A 27225-nucleotide genomic window follows, 5' to 3' on the forward strand; every position below is an offset into this window, starting at 1 on the left:
CAAAGATGGAGTAGAGCAGATTAAGACAGGCGAGGAAAACATAGGCCGAGTCTTTCGAAGCAAGACCGCATATATTTTATGTCGATCATGTGCGTCTTGCCATGGCTGGTTGTTTTGGCAGTGCAAGTTGCAAGTTGCTTCGTACTCCCTCCGTTTTAAAATATAAGACCTTTTAGAAATTTCATCATTATTGAAAGATTATATATGAAGTAAAATGAGTGAATATATACTCTAAAATACGTCTATGTACATCCGTATGTAGTTCATAATGCAATCTCTAAAAGGTCTTATATTTAACGCACCGTCAGCCAACTGCAGACTCTACTAGTCTTCACTCTTGTGGTTTCCTCTTCCTTTTTCTTTTTACAAAGTTGGATCTATACTAATCTACTACCCTGTGTTCGACCTTTTTTTTTCCTAAAAAACTTGAAAATACTACTGTATGATCCATGATCTTCATAACGCATCTGAAATCTGAACCACAACACACAACTCTGCATCTTGAGATATATGCACCCATCTCCATTCCACGGAATAATCAAGAGAGCGGGGAGGAATGGAGGGCGCGGCGCAGCTCGTGTCCACCGTGGGGCAGCTGGTGGGCGAGGAGTACCGGCAAGTCCGCGGCGTCGGCCGCCAGGTGGCTGAGCTCAGGGACGAGCTGGCCACCATGAACGCCATCCTCCGCATGCACTCTGAAGCTGACGAGGGCGCCGTTGACCACTTCATCCGGGAGTGGATGAAGCAGGTGCGCGAGCTCGCCTACGACGCGGAGGACTGCGTCCACCTCTACATCTTCCGCATCCGGTGCCGGTCGAGAGACCGCTTCCTCGTCTGGTCCAAACGCATGCTGGCCACGATTTTCCCTCGCCGTCGACTGGCCCGCGACATCAACGCGCTCCGCGCTCGTGCCGTTGTCATCAGCGAGCGACATGCGCGTTACGGCGTCAGCCGTGAGGCGCTGTGCCGCTCTTCTTCTCTAGCCGCTCCAGCGCCGCCGGTGTCCCGGCATGTGTTGGGCAGGGCAAACGACCCTGATGAGTTTGTCGGCATCACTGAGCAGGCTAACACCCTCGCGGCGAAGGTGAAATCGGTGAGCAACGACGAGAGCGACATGAATCTCAAAGTGTTCTCCATAGTGGGGTTCGGAGGGCTCGGGAAGACTACGCTGGCCATGGAGGTGTGCCGACAACTGGAGCCGGAGTTCCAACGCCAAGCGCAAGTGTCCGTGTCCCAGGCGTTCGGCGGCACTAAGGATCTCAAGGAATTGCTCAAGCGTGTGCTTCAGCAGATCGTGAAGCCAAAAGCAGATAACGCGGAAGGCATCAAGGAAGAGGATCCCCTAGTTGGCATCAACGAGATGGGTGTAGACAACCTCACCGACAAGCTCAAGGAGGTTCTCAAGGACATGAGGTATACACTATACACACACAAACTATATGTAAACACATGCATACACACATACTGCATATCTCAATCTACCAGTTTCTCTTCTTCTTCTTCTTCTTTCACTTTCTTTGACAACCAGTCTATCTTAGTCCGGTTAAGAAAAGATGTATTTTTGAGAAGTGGTTAAAAAAAGATTGGAGACGTGCTTTCGTAACAACCCTATATTCACCTGAAAAGGAGAGTTTCGTGCTAAAACTAACCATGATTACAATGATAAGAAGGGGAAGTAGTTTGTAACAAAAAGAACATATGGTTTCTCTAATAGAAAGGCCTTACACAATGCAGTTTCCACTTATACCTCATGGATCCCGACCAAAACCGTATAAACAAACACCAACAAATTCTTCGTCCACTTATACATTGGAGTTTTCACTTTTACATTTTTTTACTTTTTTTTGTTTTCTTACTAATTATTTGTTTTGTTTAAATTTTCTTTTTTCTACTTCTGTTTTGCCAGTATACATAAACACCTATGTTATAGACATTTGTTTTCAAACACACTAATATAATAGTTTGTGTCTACTTGTTTTCATTTTCTTTTTGCAATAAATACTAAACATTTTCACTGAAACACATATATTTAATAGATTTTTTAGATTTTTGTATTTCTCACATGGTCAATATCTCCGCTGTTTAGAACAAAAATATATAATGTTGGTGGGATAATCAAAAGACATGCATGGGATTAGTAGTGATGTTAGATTATTTTCCTAACTGGCTATGGAAAATGGATAAGTGTGAAGATTTTGGGATGCATTATAATATTGTTTGATCTACGGCGTTTAGATAATTCTTTATTTTAGGTTGTTGAAAGTAGTATTTTTATTTTCTAAATCTTGATAGCTTGCTTTGCAATGTTTTACAGCAAGATTGATAGCAATTATATGCTTTGCAATCTTGTTTTCACTTTCAGCTTTTCATTGGCAATCATATGCAAAAATAATAGTCTTTCGGTAGATTAATAATAATTATTCACTAGCCATCCTATGGCGATTAAACATTTCTCCTTGACCTATACAAAAACCACCCTGTGTTTGCCAAGTCAATTCTTTTTCTTGCGGGGCCGTCTCAATTCCTTCTATAGGATGCCAATAAGGTGTTGGTGTCGAATGGAGTATCATTATGATATAGTGCAGTTGTGTATTGTGCAAAATATGAAGTTGGTTAACATGTACTCCCTCCGTTTCTAAATATAAAAATAACACAATTTCTTGGTGAACGAATATATAGCAAAATAACTACGACAATACGGGCTATGTCCACGAAAGACTACCACTTTTCGTTGTCTTTAAAAAAACTACCAAAAAATTGGTTCATTATTTCAAAAAAACTAAGTGACTAAACCGTTAACTTTTAACCGTGATTATGACAACGCTGGCCCACCCTTCAGGTATGATGTGGTAACACCGTTAGCTTTGACTATAAGGTGGACTGTTATGACAAGTGGAGCCCACATGTCGGTCCTGTATTTTTTCCACAAAAGCAATCAGGTCCTTGTATTGTTTTCTAAAAAAAGCAATTGTGTCCCTGTATTTTTTGAAAAAAATCAAAAGCGGTCCGGTCCTACTTCGCGTGCCCCCGGTGAGCTCGTGAGGCGCTCATCCATGTCGTCGCGTCGGAGCACCAGCTCGTCGCTAGGAGCACCGACAAGGAGGAGGGCGGCACCTGCACGTGTCCGACAATAGCAGGAGGGAGCTAACCATGACGGCAGGGCGGCTGCCCATGGCATGCGGCGGTGTCTACCGGTGGCCATGGCGCGCGCGGCGACGGGGTGCTGCCCATGATGCACGGTGTCGACTGCCCATAGTGCCCGTGGTGTGGGTGGGGGTCCCAAGGCCATAGTGTGCGCGACGGTTGACTATGGCGCACGGCTGGCTATGGCCTTGGCTTTGCAAGGCGTGGGGTTGGGCGGCGGGCGCGCCGGCCTTGGTGCTGGCCGTCCGTGGCTGCGTTGGCTCTGGCTTGGGACTCAGGAGAGATATAAAGTAAACAGGGAAGAAAGTGGAGAGGAAGAAGAGAGGGCTTACATATGGGTCCTACATGTAAGTTAGCGGTCAAATAGTCAACGAGCCGTCCGTTTAGGGGCGGCCCCGACCCGTCATAAACCGGATCAATTTTTAATCACATGGTCATTTGATTTTTCTTAAACTGCGAATCAATTTGTGATAGTTTTTTAAAAGATTAAGAAAAGTGGTAGTTTTTTGTAGACATAGCCTGTAATGTGGTGATTTTTTGCTATATACTCCTTGGTGAACATTTACTTTTTGGTGTTTGATGTCAATTCACAAGAGGTGTAGCCTGCCAAGAAGCTATTCTTGATCCATGCATTTCATCCTAAGTATTTACAGCATAAGCTTTTGAATATTCATGGTATCTCCTTGTTATACTTTCTCCTTCAGCTCGAGTACAAGAGTTTGTGCATGAGCGGCACAATAATGTCTTCCAATATATCACGTACGTGTGCTGATCTAATTAACGGCAATTGCCGGGATAAAAAAATGCACAGTTCAATCTGGCAATAGTTTTAGTTAACAAAGTGTGGCTGATTTATCTTCATAATTACATCTAAGAACCTTCAAAACTGGACTTATTAAGAATCTTCAAGTGACCCATATGATGAACCTTTATTAGTGACTCCGTTCCTAAATATAAGTCTTTTTGGAGTTTCTACTAGAAAACTACGTATGGATGTATATAGACATACATTAAAATATAAATTCACTCATTTTGTTTTGTATGTAGTCTTTTAGTGGAATTTCTAAAAAGACTTATATTTAGGAACGGAGGGAGTAGATGATTATAGGTGTTCATATTATGTGATTACTACAATAGAACATAAAGTTAATTCAACACTAAAATTTGATAATATTGCATGAATCTATATAAAACTTCAACATCAATTATCTTGTGTCTTGAAATAATGAGTTAGCTGATATCACATCTTTGTAAATGCCCTCTGTGTGTTATTAAGGAACACATTTCTACTCATTATACCACTTATTAAAAAGAATGTAAGGCTTCGTGTTTAACTTTTCTTCCCACTATCCCTTCGTCAACATTCCCAGTATGATAATTAATGACCTTAATTTACTTACCTTCTAAACCAAGTTCACTTGAATTCACTTACCAAACTTCTAAAATATAAGGTAAATCACAGACAGGATGTGACAAATATTTATTTCTTAAATCGCATTAATATGGGCAGGTAAATCACAAGCTAATGTATTAGAATATTTATTTCTCATTGCAATGCATGAGCATTATCCTAGTATTCATAATGGAGGTAGCTATCACTTTTCATGCATTCTACTCCCTCCGTTCCTAAATATAAATCTTTTAAGATATTTCACTAGAAGTCTACATACGAAACAAAATGAGTGAATCTACACTCTAAAGTATGTCTATATACATCCGTATGTACTTCACTAGTGAAATCTCTTTAAAGACTTATATTTAGGAACGGAGGGAGTAATTAATATTGAACTCCTATTACAAACCAGGTACCTCATTGTGGTCGATGATGTATGGACAGTAACAGCATGGGATGTAATCAAATCCAAGTTGCCAGAGAACGGCAGCAGTAGCAGGATCATTGTGACCACTCGGATAGAGACTGTGGCAGCCTCATGCAGTGAGGCTAGTAGTGTTGATGAAGATTACATTTATAGGATCAAGCCCCTCGAGTGGGAAGACTCCAAAAGGTTGTTCCTCAATAGAGCATTTGGTTCCAAGAATGCCTCTTGCCCCATGGATTTGGAAGCTGAAATGTGCAAAATTCTAAATAAATGTGGTGGACTGCCAATGGCCATTATAAGCATTGCTAGCATCTTGGCGAGCTATAGATCATCGGAGAGCAAAGATATGTGGAAAAGAGTCCGCAAGTCGATTGGTGCTCACATGGAGAGCCACCCTACGCTTGAGGGGATGAGGCAGGTAATAACTCTCAGCTATAATCACCTGCATCATTACCTCAAGGGTTGCATGATGTACCTCAGCATTTTCCCGGAAGATTATGTCATCATCAAGGATCGACTTTTGAAGAGATGGATCGCAGAAGGACTGATTGCTGAGATCCGAGGTTTGACCTTAATGGAGGTTGCAGAAACCTACTACAATGAGTTGGTGAGTAGGTGCATGATTGATCGGGCAGTTGACATTGTGACCTACTATGATGGGAGGGTGGAGACGTGCAGGGTACATGACATGGTGCTTGAGGTCATGGTGTCCAAGTTCCTGGAGGCTAACTTTGTTAGTCTAGTAGGTGGCCCGTACGAAGGGATGTCGTATGATAGGATTCGCCGCCTATCCATCCATGGCGGAGAAGACATAACCGAGCACTCCTCATCCATCAAAACTGGTAAGAATGGCATCGAGGGGATGAACATGCAGCATGTCCGATCACTGAGCATGTTTGACCTCGAAGGTCACAAGAAGGTGCTTGATCGTCTGGGCAAGTTCACCCTGCTCAGGGTACTGGACTTGGAAGATTGCAAGGACATAAAATACGAGCACTTGAGAGATGTCTGCCGGATGTACCTACTAAGGTTCTTGAACTTGAAAGGTACAGCTATCAATAAGATGCCTCCAGTGATTGGTGAGCTAGAAAATTTGGAGACCCTTGATGTACGTGGGACGCACCTTGAAGATCTACCGGAAACGGTGTCAAAGCTACAGAAACTTGAACAGCTGCAGATATCGAACCGAGGTAACAACAGTGGTTGGATTGCACGCCGGGGCATGGGTAGGATGAAGGCGCTACGTATGGTGAATAAGGTAATCCTCAGGTGTGATGCTAGCGCTGCCCAGGAGATCGGTGAACTGCAACAACTGAGAGAGCTAGGCATCTTCGTGAACATCACCGGCGGAACTGGCGTCAGCGATTCCCTTGTCCAGAATGCTAACCAAAAGCTCGCCGAGTCCCTCGGCAAGATGTGTTCCCTCCGGTGGCTCAACATTAACAGCGATAGTTGGGACAAGGATGCATTGGACTTTTTACACGACATCAAGTCGCCGCCGCGGCTCCTCCAGTATCTTCGGATCGGCGCCTGCATTAACAAGCTGCCCGACTGGATGGGGTCACTGAATAATCTTATTGAGCTTTTCATTGCTTGGACATACTTTGTTGGCGACCAGCTATACGGCCCGGTATGTAAGCTGCCCAATCTGAAGCGCATCAACCTGGAGGCGTTCTACTACAAGGATACAGAGCTGGTTGCACAGCCTGCCCACACCTTTCCGGCGCTCAAGGACCTGTACGTGAACTTCGACATCGACGACATGGAAGTCCTCCGGTTCCAGAAAGAAGCCATGATAAAGCTCGAGACACTCTCAGTAAGGTTTTATAACAGAGAGTCCAAGACAGTCGCTGGCATCCAGCACCTGGCCAGCCTTAAGGAGGTGCAGCTCGCTGGTACGAGGCACAACCCTGCGTTGGACCTTGCACTGGAGCAGCTCAAGGCAGCGAATCAGAACCGCCCAAGATCAAATCTGATCAAGGTTGCTGTGAAGTACGAGTGATCACTCTCTTCTTGTCGCTCTGCTTACTGCAGGTGAGGAAGCTAGAAAATAAATCCGATGGTGTCATCTCTATTACAAATAAACAACACTTAGTGCTAATTTCGCAGGATCTAGTGAAGGATTTGCCAAAGTCGCTGGGTCAGCTGACCCCAGCCCCATAGAAGCAGCTCCGTCCCTGGCTTACCGTAGCTTCAGCTTATTCTGGTTCATTACTTGTTTCAAAGAGCAGGAGTTAGTTGCAGAAAACATCGACATTGAAGGCTAAGGGCCTGTTTGGTTCATGACTAACTTTACCACAACTAATCTTAGACAAAGTGTGGCTAACAAAATGGACACCACAAGTGTGGCAAGATTTGACAAAAAATTAAGTGTATGACATGTGGACCATATAACTAGGAAAGTGTGGCAAGCCACAAGTATGGCAATGAACCAAACACATGCCTAAGGTATTGTGGCATGACTAAGGTTAGGCATGGCAACCTTATGCTGGGAACCAAACAGCCCCTGATATTGCAGAAACCACACTTCTACACTTTTATGTCAAAAAAACACTAATTCTGAGCCTAATTTTTTGTAAAAACACTAGTGGACGGCTTAGACCACTTTAAACACGATCATGACAGGTGGGTCCCGCAAATGATGACATGACGTAACGGTTCGCAGTAGACATCGCTGGCTCTGTAATTTTCTGAATTTACAAAACAATCCCTGTAATTTACAGGGGCATCCTTCACTCAAACACAAAAAAACAATCAGCCCCAACTTGTCGGGCAGAGCAACCGCGCGCCGACCATGGAGTCCTGTCGTCGGCGAGGGGTGCGTCGTCGAAGGAACACGCCGCCACAGATGATCCACAGCAGCAGCGGTCGAGGACCTCGTCTGGGTCATGCGGCGGGGCGTGCTCGCGGGGCTCTACCTGGTGGCCATCGACAGCTGCGACGTGCGGTCCTCGCTGCTGCCGTTAGGGATGCTTTGGCTGGGGATGGTTTGGCTGCCCAGATGCAGGGTTGATGACCCCGTCTGGCCGTGCTCCAGCGGACAGGGGAACCAACGGGGTCGTGCGCCGACGGCCACGGACCTCGTACAGGCATCCATGGGCACGAGCAAACCCTCGACCAAGTATCGCACACACACCTCCAGCTTCTTGCTGGCGGCGGCTAGTGCAGTGCCCGAGGTGTGTGTTGGTACTTGGTAAGTTGGCAGTGACACCAGCTGTTGTAGATGGAGCAGCAAAGCCAGAGCACATCAAACTGCATCTGCAACTCTGGATCAAGGGTGCCTGACTGCCTATTGCGTGGACGGCGAACAACTCTAGGAGCACCTTGTATTACTCTTGACCCATATAGTCTGATTTGATAGGACTAGGGGGTGTTATCTTTCACGGAAGGTCCCGAACCTAGATACATCGTGTGTTTCGTACCGCTTGTCCCAACGTGTGCATCTGTTTATGGTCAATGAATGATTTGTGCTCAGAAAATACCCAGGCCCACATGTACGGTGTGCGATTCTACAAATTGACTTTGGAAAATGTTTGAAATCAATGGTCTTACTCCCTTCATTTTTATATATAAGACCACTATCAAAATTATAATTTGCATATATACAAGGCCATTAACACTAATCGAGGCAATATTAATGGTGTTTGCTTGGAAGTATTATCAAAGGAGGACATTAATTATCCCTTGCATGCATGCATAAGTGAGGCCATTGCCTTGATATGCATGAGAAAGAAAAATACACATTAATTTACATAGTAAAATAAGGAGACAAGTTGTCTTACAACATTGACTTATAAGTCATTAACTTTTGTCTTGGTATCTGTAATGTGGGATTGTTGCCTTGTATATAAAAATGGAGGGAGTATTTCTCTCTGAAATGGAGGGAGTATTTCTCTCTGAAATCAACCGGGTCCTGAAGCGCCGTCAACTCGTTAGTAGCACGCCGTCCTAGCGCGACCCACGTGCTTCTGGGACCCACCTGTTGCCTCATCTACCTTATCCTTCTCTCTCGGTCAAGTAGTCTTCTTCCTTCGGTTTCCCCTCCCCATTCGTATCCAGCTTTACCGACAAGAACCATGAGAGAGACTGAAATTGGATGCTGCTGAGATCCATGTCCAAACCGTCGCTGCAAGCCGCCACTGATGCTGCAAGACAAGGCGCTGTCATCGCTCCCAGCCACACGAGTGCGAGATCGAGGCTCGGCTACTACCCAACCACTACCAGCGCACCGGCGTGCGAGATGGGCTTGGCTGCTGCCAAACAACAGGCTGAAGTGCGAGAATGGGGCTCGACGGCGCCCTAGGCGCACCGGCGGATGACCCCTTGTAGCCGCAGGTTTGCGGCCGACCTTGTTGCACCGACTGGCCATGGATCCAACGGGGGGCGCCGACGCTCGTGGTGCTGCAAAGCAGCGTCCGACGCAATGTGCTAGTGGCGCTGCCGGCGTTCGGCGCAACCTGCTCCGCTTGTGGTGCTGCAATGAGTGTGTCGGGTTGCAATGGAGCATTGTCAGAGGATACAATGGAGTGTCGCGGGAGTGTTGACACTCCGCCAGAGCTACAATGAAGCATCACCGGAGCTGCAATGAAGCACGTCGGAGCTGCATTGAAGCACGTCGGAGCTGCAATGAAGCGTCGTGGGGTGGTTGAAGCTCGCCGGGTGTTGCAATGGAGCGTCGCCGGGTGTCACCGGTGCTGCCATGGAAGTTGTTGTGCTGAAGTTTTTTGGTCGCCCTTGGCGTTGCCATATGAGCGGTCGGCGGCGGCACCAGTGCTGCAAGTCTGCGACGGGTGCAGATGTTGGATGACTCGGTGGATGGAATAACAACAACACTAGATGATGACTCCGTTTGCACGACTGGTTAGGTGGCTTACTTTTTAACAAATCAATCCGCAGATTTATAACAACCGCCATTGACTTTCAATTCTTGATAAGTAGCAATAGTCTTCAAGACTCTTTTTTTGGGGGGGGGGGGGGGGGGGGGGGGGGGAGGGGGGGGTAATAGTTTTCAACACATGAAGACACAAAACGCAGCAGCTAAAGTCACCGTCTACGCTTCTACGAACATATCTATGCACGCAATACCTAAGAGCATCTCCAATAGATGATGTATATTTTGATGCTCCAAATCGGTGATGTAAAAATTTGAAGCACTAAAAAGTGCTTTACATCTCGGAAAAAGGCTTAACTCCAACAGATGGTCCAAAACGAAGATATAAAACAACAACTCCAACAGATGGTCCAAAACAAAGATGTAAAACCGACCAACGGCCACACAGCTGGTGTTCAGCCACTGTACAGCCGCACATCTTCTTCTCCACGGGTGCTGTTCTTCGGCGTCATCTGGTGGCGGCGGCGGCCGGAACGAGTCGGGGCGATGGCGGGTGGAGAGAGGTCAGGGCGGCGACCGAGCGGGGAGCGGGCAACGACGTGCGGCACGGAGCGGAGGCGAATGAAGGTGGTCGGCGGCGTGCAGTGCGGGCGAGGGCGGGGCGGAGCGGAGGCGAACGGGGCCGGTGCGGGGCAGAGCTGCATCTTCGGCGGGGCGACGTTAGGGAGCGGCTGAGGGCGGCAGCGGGGTGACCGCGAGACACCCACCGGCAAGGGAGGCGGAAGCGATTTGGGGCGATGGCGGCGGCGATCTCCGACGGATGGTGCTCGAGCAGGCGGGCGGTCGCGAGAGGGAAATGATATGAACTAGCGGTTGATCGTTTCACCCGCGGTCGCGGTTTTACATCAGATGTATTTCGTGATGCGGAGCAGCGTTTTTGTGCTCTCGAAGATCCAAAAGTTAGGTATTTTTACATATTGACCATGTATTAAAGATGCTCTAATACCAATACAATACTACAACTAGAGCGACCGGGTTTCATGGACTGCAACAAACTTGCTGGAATCATCCGGTTAAGACTAATCATAACGGGAAATAACATAGAGTAGTAACATACATATGTTACTAGTCCTCCACAATGAATAGCAACATAGGGAGTAATATTAAGCCTTTTCATTTATTAGCCTATAGAAGCATCTTGTTTTAATATCCGCTATGTTACTTCTAGTATGAGTAATTTGCTAAGTTACTTAAGTTCTCTTTTTTCTTATTTATTAGTTGTCACATCATATCTTTTGCTTAGGTAACATTCAACTAACTACCTATATTATTGTAGACTAAGAGGGTGCTTGGATCCAAATAATAAAGAGACTAAAATCAAGTTAATGAGCATTTATTATCTTTTAAACCCTCCAATCCAAAACTCCACTGAGGAGTTAAATGAGGATAGAGAGGACTAATGCACATTTTAGTAGGGGTAACCCTGACTAAAAGATTTTAGCCTCAAGGCTAGTTTTAGCCTCTCTTTATTCAAGGGTGCTTGGAACTTTAGCCTCTTAAAAAGACTAGTTTTAATCAGACTAGTTTTACTTTCTTGGATCCAACCAACCTCTAAACAAGAGCTGCGAAATGCATACGGGGTTCGAAACCCAAAAGCAGCCAAGGTTTCAGTCGATTCCACTCAACCGAACTGAACTGAACTGAAATTCCACTCAACTGAACTGAAACTGCAAGTCGTCTCAGCAGGATACAACAACACAACGCAGCCCGTTCCAGAGGATATAATGAAGAACACCAGTCACCAGACCAACCAACACTCCAGTAACACATGCGATTTTTCTTCAGAAAGTTCTACTACTGGTGCTCAAGAGACACACCTTCGCGCTCTGCCCTCCTCCTCCTCTTCTTGCCACGCTTCTCTCCTCTCCGTGCGTCCTCCGCATCGCCGTCGGGAGCCGCGCGGGCGGCGTGGAGCTCGGCGGCGGCCTCGGCCGCGCAGAGGACCAGCGCGCACGCGCCGGCGGGCATCACCGACGCGTCGCGGGCGGCGAAGCGGCTGAACACGCGTGCGGCCTTGTTTAAGGCCACCGGCTTTGACGAGACCACCGCGCCGCTCACCGCCCTCATCTCCGCCGCCGCCGCCGCTCGAGTGCTGAACCTCCTTGCTCGTCGGGACCTTGGACCTAAAAAAGTAGTAGAGCACAAGCACTATTCATGCCACCAGCCCACCATAACATACATATAAGAGTCCATGTCCATTTCGGCCATACGAATTGTTGGGCCAACGCACATGACCCAGAAAAGGAAGCGTTGTTCGTTCGGGCCCAAGTTGAGAGCAAAACCCATACCCAGCCCGGCCCAAACATAACTTTACATATCTGCCCGCACAGCCCGTCGATTTCCAAGCCAGGCCCTCCGTCTTTTCCCCTCCTCGGCATCTCTCCTCTCCTCTCCCGAAGCTTCCGCCTCCCCCCTCTCTCTAGGGTTTTGCGGCGAACCCCACCGCCGATCCCCGTCGACAGCAGCATGGACGTGGAGTGCGAGGTGTCGGCGGCCGCGGCCGCCGCGGTGACGAACGGGCTGGGCGGCGGGGGCCAGCCCTCCGCGGCGCCCGTCGCCGCCGAGCAGCTCGACGTGGAGGCGTACGCGGCGCAGTACTCGGGCCGGACCCGCGTGGCGCGCCTCATCTTCATCTCGGAGCGGTGCGGGGTGGAGGCGGTCGAGCTCGAGGCGCTGCGGATGGCGCACGACGAGGCCCGGGCGCGCGAGGACACCACGCTCTACCTCGAAGCCGTTGCCAAGATCAACGGCCGCCTCGCCCCGCGCTACCGCCACGACCAGGCCTGGGTCGACTCCGTCAACCGCCGCGCCGAGCAGCGCAAGGAGAAGCTCGAGACCGAGCTCAACGGCTACAGGGTGAGAAAACCCTACCCCCCATTGACCCCCCCTGTTCTGACCGCTTCTCTGAATTTACTGCTTCGTTCCCATTAGTTTCTGCCTAGGGTGTGGTGGCTGATTTATTTGGTTTGTGATTATTTAGACGGCTTGGTTTGATGTACTGCCTACTCTATCGAGTGTTGATGACTCTGATTTGCTTGGTGCGACAATAGTCCTTTTGCCTAATTTATACTGTACTATTATTTGCCTATGGTGCGTTTGCTTACTAAGCGCAGTGTTCCTTGCATGAGCATTATTTTCAATCTCTGATGATAAGATAGTAAATTATGGTTACCTTGCACGTTGCTTGTCCTACATTGTTAGAAATTATTGTTTGATCAGGGTGTGGTGCTGAACTATAGGTGTTATCTGAATTTACTGTGAGCCGAGTCTGAATTGGGTACGTTATGGGATGTTTTAGGAAAATATCATTGTGCACAATTAAACAGTCTGCATGGAAACAATCATTTGGGTGTACATACACAGATTTTTTTTATTAGCAGAAGCAAGGTGAAAACAAGATACGGAGTACTCCCTCCGTCCCAAAATAAGTGTCTTAAGCTTAGTACAACTTTGTATGTTGTACTAGAGCTAATACAAAGTTGAGACAGTTATTTTGGGACAGAGGGAGTACATGCTAATATGAGGCTAAGGGAACTGTTTCCCAGTATGTTTAACCATTGTTCTTTTTTCCCTCTGTGATCAGTTTGTTCATTATTACATATGAACCCATACTTTGATTGGTGCTAGACTTGGCTCACGCATGCACAAGCCATTATCTTATTTGTTTGCAGTTTGTAGAAGACCCCCCCCCCCTCTCTCTCTCTCTCTAGTCAACAATTTTCACTACATGCTACCTTGTCTGTATTCTGCCTATTCGCGCCTCTGTGTTTTTGTAGCATGCCTTCTCGTGCTTTGTTGCCTCTATATATGCTTCTAGGGTCCATAATAGAAATGTGGTTCTGTGGTTCAAATGTAAAATTTTCCTAATATGCTTTCATGCATTATTAGGAACTGTTGAATGGTTTAGAACATAGGATTGTGAGCACACTTGACATTTCCTTTTCCTTCTCCAATATTAAGATGCTGTTTGTGCTGCCAGAGCTTCCTTTGAGCCTGAGTTTAAGGCCCAGTTTGCAGTTGCCGAATTTTGTTGTGCTGGACTTACTTCATATCGTGTTACCTAAAAATAGCTACAGAAGTAGGGATAAGTTGATTAAACAAGCAGCAAAATTGGCAATAGGTAGTTAGATAAACGGAATCATCATTATCCCAACGCAACTCCAAGTGGAGCCTAACCTTGCCAATAGTTAGGAGTGCAAGCTGCATCCTGCTTCGTCCTGCAAAATTCATAAATTAGCTCTTAATTTGCTCACCACTTGCCTAAAATTAACACTACATTTCAACTATGGTATTGCCTGTTTGCCCGGCCTGCTTGCACCCCTACCAATGGTCTGCTGGTTTAAGGATGGGGTGTGGGCAGTGTTTATCTTCTAGCACAATGTGAGCTCTAGGTATGCGATAGATGCTGTCTTGGGTCCACAATTACTCCATCCGTTATGGTGAATCGTAATAACAAACCTTACGGAGTTGTGATTAGTTTTTCTGCTAACCATGCAATCTTTATGCATGGGCCCTATAACAATTGTTTAGGAAGAGATGTAGTGTTGAATATAGGCATAATATACGGGGGGGTTTCTCGAATACGCTTGAGTGTGCGTATCATACGCTAAAGATGAGAGTGAGGAAGACACCTGTCTACAGTATTATGTTACATTCACATGTACACAACCCACTTCCACCTCTATAACATGGCATAATATACGTTGAAAATCTATAATATATGTGAAAGTATTTATTAGATCTGTTGCCGTATTCTTTGTTCTCTGGCATTTGAATTCTGGCGCAGTTAGTATATTTGTTTGTGGCCTTGACGAGTTGAATGGTGACGTCATATATGTATCAAACAAGTGATCCTGCATTTATGTTACGTCTTCAAATGCAGACTAACCTGATCAAAGAGAGCATCAGAATGGGTTATAACGACATTGGTGACTTCTTCTATGGTCATGGCCACCTTTCAGAAGCCTTCAAAAGCTATATCCGGACACGGGACTATTGCACCACTTCCAAGCATATAGTTCAGATGTGTATGCATGTGATTCTGGTCAGCATTGAGTTGGGACAGTTTGCACATGTTATCAACTATGTCAGCAAAGCAGAGCAAACCCCAGACACCTTGGATGCTGTCATTGTTGCAAAGTTGCGAGCAGCTGCAGGATTGGCCAACTTGGAGACAAAGAAATATAAACTTGCTGCCCGTAAGGTTTGTCCTCCACCTGTTCTGTTTCTTTTTTTTCCTTGAGCTGAGCTTTCCTTGCACCTATAAACTTTTAAGTTGAGATATTATAGAGATAATATATGATTCGCATAAATCAATCTTCTCTATGCAAGAATTTTATTTAATTCAACTTAAATTGATACTTCATGTTTGATACTCCTATCTTGCTAGTTCTGTTCATGCAGTACCTCTTTCGCTGGCCAGTAGTATATTCTTGATAAAACCCCACTTGTGTCAACATATCAGTGAAAAGCCATGAACATATGAAGTGATCTATTTGTTCCTTTACTATTCTGTGAAGTTACTATTAGTGTATCATTGTACATTGTAAATAATTTTACAAGTATCAATAGTCATATGTGAATTAAACAGCACACACAGAAAAATTCTGGCAGCTATCAATACTGTACTGTTGTTAAAACTGAATTTTGTTTATTCTCTTTGTTACAACTGGTTAGCGTAATTTGGTTCAGTGCTTCAGGCACATTGGGTTCCACCTCCCATTTATAGAGAGCGTGTTGTCCAAAAAAAAATGAAGCAAAATAGGCAATCTCTTGCGTTTTTTCCCAGTATAAAGTATTCTTGCTGATATTTCCCCTTTCCCTGAAGTTTCTTGAGACAGGACCTGAACTAGGAAGCAACTACTCCGAAGTCATAGCTCCGCAGGATGTGGCTGTATATGGTGCCCTTTGTGCACTTGCTTCTTTCGATCGTTCAGAACTGAAGGTTTACCTTCTTCTTTTGTGTGCCTTTTCTATGGTTGGTCGGTTACGGTTACACTGAAACATGCTTGTTTGTTATTTTTCCAGAGCAAAGTTATTGACAACATAAACTTCCGTAACTTTCTTGAGCTAGTGCCTGAAGTAAGGGAGCTGGTCAATGATTTTTATGCAAGGTATGCTTCTATTGGAACAGCTTTTAGTATTTTATTGTTCTTGACCACTTTTTCAGGGTGGTCGTTGTTTTTACACTTGCTGCTTTGATAGGATATGTGGAGGATTTTGCAACTGTTTGTTTTTACTATATCATAAGAGCTCAAATGGAATATATGCTTTGTTCTTTTTTCAACACTGGAAACCCTGCGACAAGCAGTAGAGCTAGCACTCATAAATCATAATGATTTCATAAGCAAATGCCCTGGCATAATTAAAATGATGTATTCGACCCTTTCTTTTCGTTCTCCTCTTAAGTGTCAACTCAAATACAGTAACTGTTGTAGCGAGAAACAAATGAGTTAGTTTTCTATAAGGATAGAAGACTGGAAATTCGTTTCATTCTCTAGGGGGCATCATCATTCTAACACGATTGCCCTTTTGTACTCCACATCAGTATGGCCTCAGCATAGACAGCCGTTTCTTCGCAATGAGGTTAAAGTTATTACCCGTTTAGCTTGTGTGTTCAGATTGGACTCTTTGATGCGTTAGGGATAGTATAATAGCTTCCCTCAATTTTGTACAACCCCTGTTCACAAATATAAGATGTATTTTTGGATATTTCAATATGGGCTACATATGGACTGAAGTGAGTGAACAAACAACTATCCAAATCAGTATAATAGTGAACAGAGGGAGTACAATATGGTGTCAGCTAATGTGCTTTTCTTTGCGTTTACAATTTCAAATACCATGAAACCTTGATTACGCGTACACCTTTTTATGGTTCTGAAGTTTGGTTCCAAGTCCTTTGACAGTGAAAATCTGTTCGTTTCACTGGTAGATTAGGTTGCAGTTTCTTTCCCGATTGATCTGTGTTAACTATATGCTAACCATAAAAATCTCCAAACTAGTCGCTATGGGTCATGCTTGGAGCATCTTGAGAAGCTAAAGCCAAATCTCCTTCTGGATATTCATCTGCGTGAGCATCTAGAGACTCTGTACAATGATATCCGCCACAAAGCTATCGTACAGTACACGATTCCGTTCATATCTGTGGATCTCAACACAATGGCTAGTGCCTTCAAGAGCTCAGTGTCCATGCTGGAGAAAGAGCTGGCTGCGTTGATCACCGAGAACAAAATACAGGTACCCTTGAAAAGATTTCTTATCTTGTTGCATACCTGTACAATAACTCTCCAAGTATTATTATTCTGACCTGTTTGTTGGTTACCTTGTATTCTGCAGGCTCGGATAGACTCCCACAACAAGATCCTGTATGCAAGGCATGCTGACCAAAGAAATGCAACCTTCCAGCGGGCCCTCCAGACTGGCAACGAGTTTGAGAGAGATATCAAGGCCATGCTTCTGAGAGCCAACATCATCAAGCATGATTTCACCCAGAAGAACTGGCCCGGACCAAGGAAGATGAACTTGTGAGCTCCTCTGAGTTGATGCTGCTAAAATGGTGTCTATCCCCTCCTCTGCTTGGAAATATTTGTTTTGGTACAAAGGGTGCATGGCACATTGAGAGAGGTTTCAGTGAACTGCCCTGATGGCTGAACAATCAGCTTCGTTTTTCCTTTTTCTATTTGTTGGCTCTTTAGGTTATGTTCCTTCCTGGCACAAACGTCTTATGAATAGTTGTGCATCTGGAGATGTGATATGCCCATCTGCCATGTTCATTTTGATGTCAGTCAATGCGATTTAATGTGGAGTTGTTTTCACCGGCATAGCCGACGGTGGTTGATCAAATGTCAACCGAATAGCATGTGTGTGGTGGTTTGCATGTTGGTTGCATTTCATCTACCCCTATGCAAATTTGGTTGCTATGTGTGACGTGGTTCCAACTTGATTATTAATCACAAGTGGGATCTTGCGCATGTGCCAATCAGGCCGGCAGGACCATAGCTCAACTCTACAGCGCAGCGCAGCGCCTGGTTGCTTGGCCGCTGACTCAAAAGGATAAAGACGAGCTGGAAGGAAGCAACGTCGCACATGGTAGGACAGATGACTCTCGAAACAATTCTCATTCATTACAAAAGAATAAATCAAATGGACAAGAAGAAAGAGATAAAGACCCCAACGAGCCTTGTCTAACCAATCAGGCAGGAAGGAGCCTTTCTATCTACAAATATGAAGCGGACAATATGTTGTGGGGCTGGAAGAATTCATGACGCCCGGGGAAAGCGCTCTCTGCTGCACTCATGCATGTGTGTGTGCGTTGGTGGTGGTGCTCAGTTTGCGCAGGTCCAGCTCGCGGTGGGGACGCAGCTGAGGTAGTGGCACCAACCGCAGCTGCTGTTTGCGTTGGCGCCGCGGAACACCATGGCCAGCCCGATCGCGAATCTGCAGCACCGAAAAAAAGGTTTCCAACAGTCAGTCAGAGCACGGAAAGAATGGCCTCCTTTCTCTTCTTCTTCGGCCGGCCGTCATCGCCACATTTATTTATTTCACCGACAGAAACACAGACTTCAGAGATAAAAATATATTATACTACTACGACGTGCTGGTAGTATGTGTCAATCTGTGTGCAGGTCGGGCGTGGCTGTCAAGGTGCTGCACGTTAGGTTGGAGGAGGAGATGAAGAATAACAAGGCCAGCGACGATTCACTATGATTGGTTCATTTTTTTGTACAGTATATGTAATAAAAAGAGCCGTGGTGTTCTGTCTTTGCCTATCGATTCACATGAGTCTCTTCTCTTGATTGGATTGGAAGGAACCTGGGTGCGCAGGCTCGTTGGCGCATCAAATCTAATCTAATCTACCAACGGGATGCACGCACCCATGTGCAGTGCTGTGCCCATGTACCTAACCCGGATTTCGCTTCTCCACTTTTTACCCCCTTATATTATGTGAACCACTAACAACTCCAGATTAGGTTTGTCACGCAAGTGTTAATAACTGCAGCAGTTTCTGCTGGTGGCAACAAATTTCCAGCGGCCGGCTAGACGTGTTGTTGTTGGTGAAGTAGTAATGCTGGTTAGATGCACAATAATATATATAGAGAAGAGTAATGGTGGTTACCCTGCGACGGCGAGGGCGAGGGCGACGGCCATGAGCGCCCACTGGTAGGGGAGGTACTTCCTGGCGGTGCAGGGGCTGCCGGCGGGGAGGCGGTAGCGCTCCATCCACCCGAAGTGGGGGCGCATGAGCAGCACGAACCCGAGGAGGAACCCGGTGAGGAACCCTCCGATGTGGGCGAAGTTGTTGACGTGCGGCAGGATGCCCAGCACCAGGTTGACGGCGATGACGAACAGCAGCGTGGTCACCGCCGCCACCTTGTTGGTGTAGATGGTCCAGTTGCTCACCAGCTCCGCCAGCATCGCCCCCAGCAGCCCGAACAGCGCCCCGGAGGCGCCCACCGACACCGCGCTCCGGATGAAGAGCGACGACAGCACGCTCCCGCCCACCCCCGAGATGAGGTAGATGCCGCCGATCCGAACTGCATGCCAACAAATTGACAAGATCGTCATCATCGGAGTGACGTTCAGTTCAGTCAGGCCATCTGCATTTATCTTCACGTTCCAAATCCAAACTTGCATGTGTGCTTAATTACCGTATCCGAACTGCTGCTCTAGGCGGAGGCCGATGAAGAGGAGGCTGAGCATGTTGGCGACGAGGTGGAGGACGCCGGCGTGCATCCACATGCAGGAGAAGAGGCGCCACCCCTGGTGCCCGTGCACAACCTTGTCCCACACCAGCGCGCCCATCTTAACCAGCCTGCAAATGCAAATGCATCCATGCATGTCTAACGGTCAGGATCGATCGGACGGGCCCCAGCTCATCATCATCATCAAGATCGAATTCATATGCATTGCATGTACCCCAATCTCCAGCTGCCGTATATGGACAGGGGCTGTACTGGCATACCGCCCCGATACAGGCAATGGCATGCAACCACCCAGCTCATGCTCATGTGCACTTGGCGTGTAGTTGGTGCCCTAGCCCTACCCGTGTTTCTTTTCCGGGCCATCTCTGGCGCCTATGCCCTACCAATTATTTTGGTGCCGGATCTCTTCTTGGCAAGTTCGGTTGTCGATTAATTCATTCATTCAGACTAATAATGTTGCGAGATAACAGAATCGGCCATGTATAATACTACTAGCTAGCACCTTGTGCATTTTTCTCGCAACCAACAGAAATCGTTTGTGCGCACAGTCAGCTATGCATGCATGATTGATTCTTGCCTGCCTACCATTGCAACTACCGCCACTGCCTAGCTATCTTGGCAGTTCAGCAAAGGGAGCAGCCACTAGCAGCAGCAGTAAAACTTCCGGCCAGGAAGAAGAGATTAATAAGTCCCAATGAAACATGGTTGATTAACACACGGAGAGAGAGAGAGGGTTAAGCTGGTTACGTTGCGGATGAGGGGCCGAGGAGCGGGTTCTGGCGGAGGGGCTGGAAGGAGAAGCGGTGGAGGAAGCCGGCGACGCAGTGGCCGTCGCGGCCCGGCTTGGCGTTGTGGGCGGGGCAGTTGTTGTAGTACATGGCGATGGTGAAGACGGTGATGTTGGCGACGAGGATGGAGGGCACCAGCCAGGGCGTCCACTCCCGCTCCCCCTCGTGCTGCGGGTACAGCGGCGCCGGCACCTTGCCCTTGTCCTGCTTCCTCGGCGACGACCCGCCCTTCTCCACGTCCGCCCGCGACGTCGCCATTGCTGCCGGCTGGACTACTTGAGCTGTCGCTGTGCTGCGTACGACGGAGCTGCTGCCCTTCCTTCTTGTGGTGTGGAGGAAGCGGTGGCGCTGGCTCTGGAGGAGGAGGGAGGTGTGTGAGCTAGGTGCGCAGGAGGACGGGGAGAGGAGTGGGAGCGTGGGAAGGATAAATACACGAGGAGCAGGACGACGGACACGGCACCGCGCGGTTGGCTGTTGGCTGGCTGGAAGGAAGGTGCTGGGCCCATGTGGCATCGGTGTACATCGATTTCTCGTGTCGTGTGTAATGTGCGGGCGACGCGGTTCCATTGGTCCTCGCACGCTTTGACTAGATGCTGCCTGGTATACAGTAGTAAGTACTCCCTCCGTCCCAAAATATAATTCTTTCTAAAGGTTTCACTAATAGACTACATACGGATGTATATAGACATACTTTAGAATATAGATTCACTCATTTTGCTCCGTATGTAGACATCTATTGAAATGTCTTAAAAGACTTATATTTAGGTACGGAAGGAGTAATATTTTCTCTTGGAGCGGTGGTACTGCTGCTGCTACAGTCAGTCGGCCGACTGGGTCGAACAACATTATTCCTACGGTAACAAAAAGTAACAGTAGAAAAGACAAGAGAAAGAGAGGAACAACATGTTCATCTAACAACATCGTTCATTAAAATTCGTATAGTAAGAAGGAGGCCATCGGCGGCTGGTCCTCTTAAGGTGAGGGATGACTGGCTGCGTCGGCATCCAGCAGAGGCAGAGGGGCGGCGACCGGTGCTGGTGTCCAGAGGCGACAGAGGGCGGTGGAGGAATATCGGCTGCGACGGGAGTCGGGATCAGCAGAGACGAGGACCGGGGCGGCGATGGGAGTCGTGATCGACAGCGGCGAGGACTGGGGCGGCGGTGGGAGATTGTCGGGTTATCTCAATGATCTCAATGTATTGCAGAGACTCGATCTTTTTTGCTTGGATTGCTAGTGGAGTAGCTCTGTCTTGCAACTACACCGTCATGACTTGACAATACCATGGGGCATTATCTTGCCGATGGTATTTATGGTTCATGAACAACATTTGTGAAGACCATCAGTTAGCCAAAAACAAGAAACACAGTTTGTTTTGCCCAAGCACAAGAAGCATGCCGAAAGAATATTGAGAGGGCATTTGGTGTGTTGCAAGTCCGGTTCTCCATTGTTCGAGGTCATGTTCGCTTCTAGGATAAGATAACCCTCTCAAAGACATGATTGGATGTGTAATTTTACATAACAAGATTGTCGAATATGAGGGAGATTTAAACTTGGAACTTTTCTGTGACAATAATGATAGTCGTGTCAAGCTCGCCATGAACCCAGATCGGATGAATGCATTTCTTGAGACCTACTAGCAGATTGAGGACAATGCCATGCACACCCAGCTCTGTGATGATTTCATTGAGCACTAGTGGCAACTGTATGGGAGATAGACTCCTGTTTTATTCATTTCATCTTATTTGTATTCATGTGTGATTTAAACAATTCTGGAGCATTCCTTATTGTTGTAACTACTAGGATTTGAACATTTGGTATAACTAATATGATTATTATATTGCATGATGCTAAAACACTAAAGTTTGATTCATATCACTGTTGTGTTGTTCAAAGTCTTGAATTTGGTATAACTAATTTGCGGTACCGTGAGTTCAAGGAAACCTTAAAACAGTTTTTCACGATCTGCTAGAGATGCTCTAAGGAGTGTGAGAGTCCAATCGCTAGTGGCTTCCCGTTACCCCCGTTGCACCCAAACACACAAACCTCTCACCCCTCTCACAACCGCTTGTTGCTTCGCACCCGTCTTCGACCTTGGAGTTGCGCAAAAAATTGAGTGATACAGATTATAATTTCTCGCAAGTGATGAATAAGAGCATCTCCAATAGATCCCGTAAAATTATCGCTTGTAAAAATAATATACAGGTTCCCCTAAAACAAATTTACGGTACGGCGAGACATCTGACGAGACAGATCCCGTAACCCCGTACCATAAACTTTTTCTCCCGAGATGAGAGCATGAACGAACTCGAACTCCAGCCGGCCAGAACGGCGCTGCTCTGACCCACTGCCTACTCCGGTGATGCTCTGGCGACACTTCGGCCCTCCGTGCGCTCCGATGATACCCTGGTCGGCCGCTGCGGTGCTCCTTCGCGTGGTGATCGTGTGCGGCGTGGCAGGCCTATGCTCCGGGTTGACCGATTTTACAAAATCCTCAAAAAACAGCTCGAATCCTCCATATATGACGGATAAGTGCTCTAATATACGAAAACCTGTAAAAACAATACGATATATGCTATTCTACCTCATCGGACAAGCCCCCCGGGTCCCCCACATCGCTCCTCCAGGGGGGCATAGGCGGAAGCCCCAAATCCCGCCATCAGCCTCCCTTCCTCCCTGCCCTCTCCCCTCGCCACTGTCGAATGACATGGTCGGGCGAATCCCGTCGTCTGGACAACGGTGGCGGGGCTTCCTCATCTCGTGGCGGCGCGAGTTTCGCTGATCTGGTGCGGCGGAGGTGGCGGCTGCTTGTGTGGTGGCCAGCGCGACGGCGTGCATGCTCGTCCGGGCGTGGATCCGGGTCCGCTCTGCCCAGATCTAGGATGTGGTGGGCGCGGCCGGGGCTCTTGGTGGCGGCTCTGCTCCCGCCCTGTCTAACCGGGAGCGGCATGCTCGACCGGACCGACATCCTTTTCTGTCGAGGTTTGTAGTGTGCTTCGGCCCGCGGGTGCTGGTTTAAGATGCTAGTCTCTCTGGACCAGTGGCCTCTACGTGGCGTAGGTGGTCCTGCTAGTATTGTGTCTAGCGGAGCTACTCCCTCCCAGATTCGGTATGGATGTGTGCGCCTTGGGCAGGTTGGGTTCACCTCGATCCGACTTGCGGTGGTCTGAATCCGACCATGAGCAGCGACAGGGAGGCCATGGTCCGTTGTGGTAGTGCATATCGGCTCCCACCTCACTCAACCGGGCTTCGAGAGAGTGTCAGATCAACTTGGGCGAAAGCCTTGCTCCACCTGGAGCGGCGGCAACGACGCATGTGGGCGCCGCTAACCTCCTTGGAGGCGTTGTTGTTTTTGTTCTTTGCTTCCTCCTCGTCGAGTCCCTGGGGGAAACCCCAGTCCAGGTCCTCCTGTATGGATGATGGCGGCGCAACCAGGGTCGCAACCTTTCATGAAAACATCATATTTGGGGTCAGCATGGTTGTTGTGTGGGTGTTGCTTGCTGCCGGAATGTTGTTGGTGGTAGTACGGTCGGTTGGGGTCGACGGTGGTTTGTGTTGTTGTGGTGCTTCCTATGTGTTCGTCTTCGATGGTGTTCCCTCGTGTCGGCCATGTTGCTATGCATGTTCAAGTTTCTCCCTTGGCAGCCATTGTGTTGCGGTGAGCTTAGTGTTCTTGGTGTTGTCCTGGTTCATCTTTGCTCTACAACGATGCAAGATACCTCTCCAACTTGCTAATCGTTTTGAATTCTCATGACGGAGCCCTCAATCAAGGTTCGTGTTATCACTCGTTGGTTGTGGTTGCTCCTGAGTTGTGTCATGAGGTTCGGTATACACATCGGTGCGGTGCGTTAGGTTGTTTGTTTAGTGTTGGTATTGCGATCCTTCAACAACACCTCACATCTACATGTGCCTCCTATGGTGTTCGTCCTATGGTGTGCTAGCTAGGCCGGGCCTTGTTCTGGGCGTCCTTTCTTTCTCATCTCGTGTAATCTTCTTACTTGTATGATTTTTGACCCGGTTTTCCTCATAAACTAGATGAGTTTGTTTAGGTTTTTCATCTAGTTTTCTTTATAAACTGTGTCAACCAATACTTAACGGGTGACTTTTGACATTGAAATCATTTTGAACAATATATTAAGATGGGGATTCTCTCCCCCAGTGTCCGTTCAAAAGAAGAAAAAAAAGATTATTTAACCTGTACCGTAAATCTGAAGATTTGAACGTTTACGCTAGTTTGTTTGACTGGAGAGGTGGGCAGAGTAGGATGGATGGGCACTGTTGACTTGTGGGGGTGGTGCATGTGCATGTGCATGGAGGATCGATCCCGAAGCAATCAGTGCCGGGATTTCCCTTTTTCCCGGGTAATGAGATGAATCATGGAAGCTTCGGTGCACTGCACTTGTGAGTGGGAACGTCACTTTATGTTTGTTTAGTCGCTCGTCTCGATCGCAAGTTAAACTAATTCGGTTATTAGATCTGGACCTGCGAGAAGAGAATCCGTGGTGAAATTACACGCAGGCAGGCAGGCAGGCAAGCAAGATGAGGAGGAGAGCAAGTAATCTTTCCATGTGCAATGATTAAAGCAAGAGTTGGGCACTGGGACGTTTTACTTTATGAAAACACTTTCCGCGGTGGCGATACGGACAGACACTGCAAGCAATTCGATGAGAAGGTTGGCGCCGACACAAGACACGGTGCCTGTCACCACCTTCCTGAATTCCTTCCTTCCTTTCTTACCCTAAAAGAAAAAGGAGCCACCCGTGCATTGTCCGCTTCTGCTAACTAGTCCTATAAGCGTGAAACTTGTGTCGCGTATGCGATATCTGAATTAACTCTTGGCTGACAGGAGCACATACATACACGAAGGCGCACGGTGGAGACCAACTGCCAACCCATGCAGGGACCCGTCGAGACAAACTCCAAAGGACACGCAACGGAGCGTGGTGCCGACGCGCCATTGCTGCCTGCGCGTTTTGCTTTGCTTGGTAGTGAGTACAGAGTACGTTGTGTGGAAACTGGGCGAGGAAGGAAGGTTCCCTCCCGGTTTTTGGCCACGCGTTTTTGGTACGTTGAGTACAGAGTACGCACGCATGACACGGCCGAGCGGCGACACGCGTTTCTGGCCCTTGTTTTCGCGTGGCGTGGGCTGGCTGTGCCGCCGTTTCCATCGGGACGACCAATATAAAATACATACATGCTCCAGCTACCAGCCTACCAGTATCAGTATGGCGGTGCCGCGCGCTTGCCCAGTTGGTGCTGCTGGATTTTCGATTCTATTCCCGGCGCCGGACCTGGGACTGCTTTTTCGTTGTTTCAAAATAAATGTCTTTAATTTGTATGGATGCCAGTTTAAAGTTAAGATACTTATCTTTAGAACGAGGAAGTAGGTCATTTGTGTCGCCGAGCGACGTTGTCACCTGCGACTGCTTTTTCGTTGTTTCAAAATAAGTGTATTCAATTTGTATGGATGCCAGTTTAAAGTTAAGATACTTATCTTTAGAACCAGGAAGTAGGCCATTTGTGTCGCCGAGGGACGTTGTCACCTGCGACTGCTTTTTCGTTGTTTCAAAATAAGTGTATTCAATTTGTATGGATGCCAGTTTAAAGTTAAGATACTTATTTTTAGAACGAGGAAGTAGGCCATTTGTGTCGCCGAGGGACGTTGTCAACTGCGACTGCTTTTTCGTTGTTTTAAAATAAGTGTATTCAATTTGTATGGATGCCAGTTTAAAGTTAAGATACTTATTTTTAAAACGAGGAAGTAGGCCATTTGTGTCGCCGAGGGACGTTGTCAACTGCGACTGCTTTTTCGTTGTTTTAAAATAAGTGTATTCAATTTGTATGGATGCCAGTTTAAAGTTAAGGCCATTTGTGTCGCCGAGGGACATTGTCACCTGCGACTGCTTTTTCGTTGTTTCAAAATAAGCGTCTTCAATTTATATGTATGCCAGTTTAAAGTTAAGATACTTATCTTTAGAACGAGGAAGTAGGCCATTTGTGTCGCCGAGGGACGTTGTCACCTGCGACTGCTTTTTCGTTGTTTCAAAATAAGTGTATTCAATTTGTATGGATGCCAGTTTAAAGTTAAGATACTTAATTTTAGAACGAGGAAGTAGGCCATTTGTGTCGCCGAGGGACGTTGTCAACTGCGACTGCTTTTTCGTTGTTTTAAAATAAGTGTATTCAATTTGTATGGATGCCAGTTTAAAGTTAAGATACTTATTTTTAGAACGAGGAAGTAGGCCATTTGTGTCGCCGAGGGACGTTGTCAACTGCGACTGCTTTTTCGTTGTTTTAAAATAAGTGTATTCAATTTGTATGGATGCCAGTTTAAAGTTAAGGCCATTTGTGTCGCCGAGGGACGTTGTCACCTGCGACTGCTTTTTCGTTGTTTCAAAATAAGCGTCTTCAATTTGTATGTATGCCAGTTTAAAGTTAAGATACTTATCTTTAGAACGAGGAAGTAGGCCATTTGTGTCGCCGAGGGACGTTGTCACCTGCGACTGCTTTTTCGTTGTTTCAAAATAAGTGTATTCAATTTGTATGGATGCCAGTTTAAAGTTAAGATACTTATTTTTAGAACGAGGAAGTAGGCCATTTGTGTCGCCGAGGGACGTTGTCACCTGCGACTGCTTTTTCGTTGTCTTAAAATAAGTGTATTCAATTTGTTTGGATGCCAGTTTAAAGTTAAGATACTTATTTTTAGAACGAGGAAGTAGGCCATTTGTGTCGCCGAGGGACGTTGTCACCTGCGACTGCTTTTTCGTTGTTTTAAAATAAGTGTATTCAATTTGTATGGAAGCCACTTTAAAGTTAAGGCCATTTGTGTCGCCGAGGGACGTTGTCACATGCGACTGCTTTTTCGTTGTTTCAAAATAAGT

At 47.0% G+C, this 27225-nt stretch overlaps 3 protein-coding genes across 4 annotated transcripts; 2 read left to right on the forward strand and 1 right to left on the reverse strand.

The window, feature by feature from the left end:
* The first annotated feature begins 383 nt into the window (after positions 1–383).
* Positions 384–8414, forward strand: LOC123449921 (disease resistance protein Pik-2-like). 2 transcript variants are annotated; one of them, XM_045127290.1, is made up of 3 exons: positions 384–1413; positions 4950–6998; positions 7074–8414. In XM_045127290.1, exons 1-2 carry the CDS (start codon positions 557–559, stop codon positions 6964–6966), a joined length of 2874 nt encoding a protein of 957 aa, XP_044983225.1. In that variant the 5' UTR covers positions 384–556; the 3' UTR covers positions 6967–6998; positions 7074–8414. The 2 variants fall into 2 exon arrangements, with proteins under 2 accessions (XP_044983225.1, XP_044983224.1); XM_045127289.1 differs by having other exon boundaries at positions 4950–8414.
* Positions 8415–12201: 3787 nt separating this feature from the next.
* LOC123449922 (COP9 signalosome complex subunit 1-like) lies at positions 12202–17672 on the forward strand. Its single transcript, XM_045127291.1, has 6 exons — positions 12202–12711; positions 14738–15058; positions 15683–15799; positions 15883–15968; positions 16860–17094; positions 17194–17672. Exons 1-6 carry the CDS (start codon positions 12322–12324, stop codon positions 17383–17385), a joined length of 1341 nt encoding a protein of 446 aa, XP_044983226.1. The 5' UTR covers positions 12202–12321; the 3' UTR covers positions 17386–17672.
* Positions 17673–17944: 272 nt separating this feature from the next.
* On the reverse strand, positions 17945–20877 carry LOC123449923 (RHOMBOID-like protein 2). Its single transcript, XM_045127292.1, has 4 exons — positions 20307–20877; positions 19506–19669; positions 18974–19391; positions 17945–18294 (listed from the first exon to the last, which is right to left on the reverse strand). The coding sequence occupies exons 1-4, from the start codon at positions 20858–20860 to the stop codon at positions 18183–18185; spliced, it is 1248 nt and encodes a 415-aa protein (XP_044983227.1). The 5' UTR covers positions 20861–20877; the 3' UTR covers positions 17945–18182.
* Between the last annotated feature and the right edge of the window lie 6348 nt (positions 20878–27225).

Source organism: Hordeum vulgare, chromosome 4H, assembly GCF_904849725.1.
Source record: "Hordeum vulgare subsp. vulgare chromosome 4H, MorexV3_pseudomolecules_assembly, whole genome shotgun sequence".
Classification (NCBI taxonomy): Eukaryota; Viridiplantae; Streptophyta; class Magnoliopsida; order Poales; family Poaceae; genus Hordeum; species Hordeum vulgare.